Source organism: Arachis ipaensis, chromosome B08 (genome assembly GCF_000816755.2).
Source record: "Arachis ipaensis cultivar K30076 chromosome B08, Araip1.1, whole genome shotgun sequence".
Classification (NCBI taxonomy): Eukaryota; Viridiplantae; Streptophyta; class Magnoliopsida; order Fabales; family Fabaceae; genus Arachis; species Arachis ipaensis.
In genome coordinates this window covers 2,508,634-2,512,284 of record NC_029792.2, presented here as the reverse complement: position 1 = coordinate 2,512,284, position 3,651 = coordinate 2,508,634, and the positions used below count along the sequence as shown (strand labels likewise).

The following is a 3,651-nucleotide window of genomic DNA, read 5'->3' as shown; positions in this document are numbered from 1 at the left end:
ATTTAAATTATATTATGTTTTAAAATAGAGAAAAAAAAAAAGAGAATGAAAGAAAAGAAAAAGAAAAATAAAGAAGAAGAATGAGAGAGGAAGTTTGTTAATTTTAAAAGTTAAGAAAAAAAATTTATTTTAACTATAATAAAAAACATCTGATGACACATTTTGATTTGTCAAAATACTAATATAAAATATGAATTATAAATTATATATAGAGTGGAAAGAATAGAGAGAAATAAAAAAAAGAGGGAGGTAGATAAGAGAATATAAAAAAGATGTTTATTAATTTTGAAGGAAAATATTTTTTCTAAATTTTAATAAAAGATTGTCATGTGACACATTTTACTTATTAAATTAATTAGTAATATATAAATATAATATATAATATAGCTATATTTTAATTTTGATTTAATTTGAATGTAATTAGATAATGTCATATTGCATATTTTGATTGTTAAATTTGTAATTGGTCATTGATAATGATATATAAGAAAATTAAAGTGAGTGAATAAATGAGAGAGATAAAGAAAGAAAGAGATTGAGGAGAGAACTCTTTAATTTTGGAGGAAAAATTTTAGTTTTGATTGCAATCAGAGAGTGACATATGGTATATTTTGATTGTAAAATATATAATAGATTTTTCAGCTAAAAAAATATTGTATATATATAATTAATGAGGAAGTGTGGTCAATATTCCATGAGAAATGCCAGGGGCTAGCAGGTTTTGTAATTTATAGCTATTAATTAGTCATTATTAATATTTTTAAGGAAAAACAATCATTTGTACCCATGAACTTTATGAACGCTGACAAAAATACCCATTAAAGAAGGAAACGTATTCATCAAAAATGGATTCCGTACGACAAAAGCACCCAAATCCTAAATTTATGTTGACTTTTTAATAAAATTTCAGAATTACCCCACATCCTTTATCTTCCATTCCTCTCTTCTTTCCCAAATCTCAAATACCTCCATTGCCACTACCTTAACCAGCACCCTCTATTCTCTACTACTCCACTAACCACTATTACCACCATCTTTCCACGTTGACGATGACAAAGACACAACAAGGCAACCAGGCAATTCATTCGTTCCCACGTAACGCTACCACCTTCAACTGCAGCCACCCAAACTCCACGACGGTCCCGGCGCCGCCTCAAGCCCATACACAGATCACCTATACCTTGGCACAGTGGCAAGTTCAGAGTTTAAAGCCACCGGATTCAAGCTCTAGTAGCGCCGTTGCACAGAGATGCCGCAATGCCTCTCCGGCCAAGACCCCGTCTAACGCCGGCACAAGATGGAGAAGCTCCAGAAGCAAGACTGAACCGAGATCCAGCGCGCAAGATCCCTTCCTGTGGTGCGATTCAACTCCTCCTAGGTCCACTTCAAGCTCATGGACTCCATGGAGAAAGGTCCTATATATACAACAGTATAAATTACAAATTTATTATATAATTAACGAAATTGAACAAATCTCCTGTAACTAATAATTTATTTATTTTTATCTATACCTAAATTGAACCAATTGAGTGTATTCATTGTTCAAATTCTCTCAGAAATCTCCAATCATATCTATGTTAGGATATTTGTCAAGTCAGAGAATGATTTCGATAACCACAACGGCAATGGAGGTGCGTGGCGTTGACCGCGACGAAGATGACGCGGGGTTTGGAGAAGAGGGGGAGAAAAAGGGGGAGAGGGATCCGGTTGGAGAGGTTGTGTCGGTGATCAAGTTTCTTGGATATGGATTCATGAAGATGGAAATGCTGTCATGGTAGCGATGGTGGAATAGCAGAGAAAAAAGAAGATGGTTAAGGTGGTGGTAATGGAGGGATGTGAAAGTTTGGGTGGAAAAGAAGAGATGGTTGGGAGTTGATGTTGAAGATGATGGTGAGGGTAATTCTGAAATTTTATTAAAAAGTCAACATAAATTTATGATTTTGGTACTTTTGTCGTACAGAATTCTTCTTTGATGGATACAACGTTAGTTTTCTTTTTTAATGAGTATTTTTGTCAGCGTTCGTAAAGTTCATGGGTACAAATAGTTGTTTTTCCTATTTTTAATGGTGTGAGATTATATCTAATAATATATAATTAATCACTTTCTTTTTATTGATTAAGTGCTAGCCAAATTTTTAATAAAAATGCTAATCTCCAAAACTTTTTCGTACCAAATATTAATAATTGATATATGTACATGCAAAAGATAGCGAAGACTTTGCTTGTAGTCTTTGGCAAATGAAAATGTTTAATAATAAAAAAGTATTAGTTAAAAATAGTCTAAAATTATTTTATTTAACATTCAGTAATTATATTAAATAAAACAAATTAAGTTGTTTAAGCTGATCTTTTATTATCTCTATAGCATTTCTGTTTGGCAAATAGATATCACATACATTCACCATCAATTTTTAGTTACAAGATCATACAATAATTAATGCCAATTAAAATAGCTATGAACATTATTGTTCAATGCATGGCATGCATACTTGCATAGACATATATACAAGTAGAAGATAGATGTAGAACAATTCCAATTTTGGCAAATGTACAATGGCATTCATTGACCATCATTCACTCACACACAACCATGTTACAATCAACTTAACGTAAAGTTGACGACACCTGAGTTTCCACCGTTAACAAAACAATTATATCCCACATGTATGAAACTTGATCATCATTATTATTCAGTCCCATATCATGACCACAGCAATAAGAGCAACTCCAAGAAGCACAGCTAGAAACCTAAACCAAGGTGTGTCGAACCGGTTCGTACTCTGTGGTTTGAACCCTTTGGATATCAAATGATTGATGGCAACATAGATGAAAATACCACAAGCCATGCCCATTGATATAGCGTATATCCAATCTGCGGTTGATCCTTGTGTTGTGGTGTCTATGGCAATGCCAATACCAACCCCAGTGGGACTAGAGATTGCAAAGGCTAATGAATATGCAATTGTTGCAACTAAGGGCCTCTTTGGTAACAACCTAAGCAATGCAATTCCCATTGCAATGGCTGCAAATACCTTGTGCAATGATATTGTCCACAAGTTCCTCCATGCATCATACTTAGTAGCTGAGGAATCAGGAATACATATACATGTATGTATCATGTATCAGCTAATTAAATATGTTCAAATCATAATTTTTAATACTCAATCATTTGAAATTCATGGTATATATATATCAGGATGAAAAAATAAAATAAGCTAAAACACATTAAAATATGAATGGTTTTTTAAGAGCAACGAACTAACGTTTCTTTTGCCAATAATTAGCCAACAAAATCCTGAAAGAGCAAAAATTAAAGGAAATTCAAAGAAAAAAGACTAGCTAATTGTTAGTTATAAAAAAATTCAATTTTTTTCTCATATTATATATAGAATGTTGTGGAAAGTGAGAAAAAAGAAAGAAAACCTAAAAGAAATTGAAACAGTAAGTCATTCTAGCTAGCAAAGAAATCATGAAGAGTAACTAATAAGTAATGAGGCTCTAATGCTTCATTGAAATACAATTATGAGAATTCATTAATCAAACAATAAAATTGATGAATAATATGCATAACTGAAGTGTATCTATATATAGAGTAATAAATTAATCAAAATATTTAGAAAATAATACAAATCAGTATAAAATAGAAAATAG

General features: G+C 31.9%; 1 protein-coding gene across 1 annotated transcript in view; it reads right to left on the bottom strand.

Annotated features, from left to right (window-relative positions):
* The window catches only part of LOC107614121 (zinc transporter 1), a 5,114-nt gene continuing 3,889 nt past the window's right edge, over positions 2,427 to 3,651 (bottom strand). Inside the window, exon 2 of the mRNA XM_016316348.2 lies at positions 2,427 to 3,082. Coding sequence (XP_016171834.1) covers positions 2,691 to 3,082 — 392 coding nt within the window. The 3' untranslated portion in view covers positions 2,427 to 2,690. The remainder of the gene's footprint in view (positions 3,083 to 3,651) is intronic.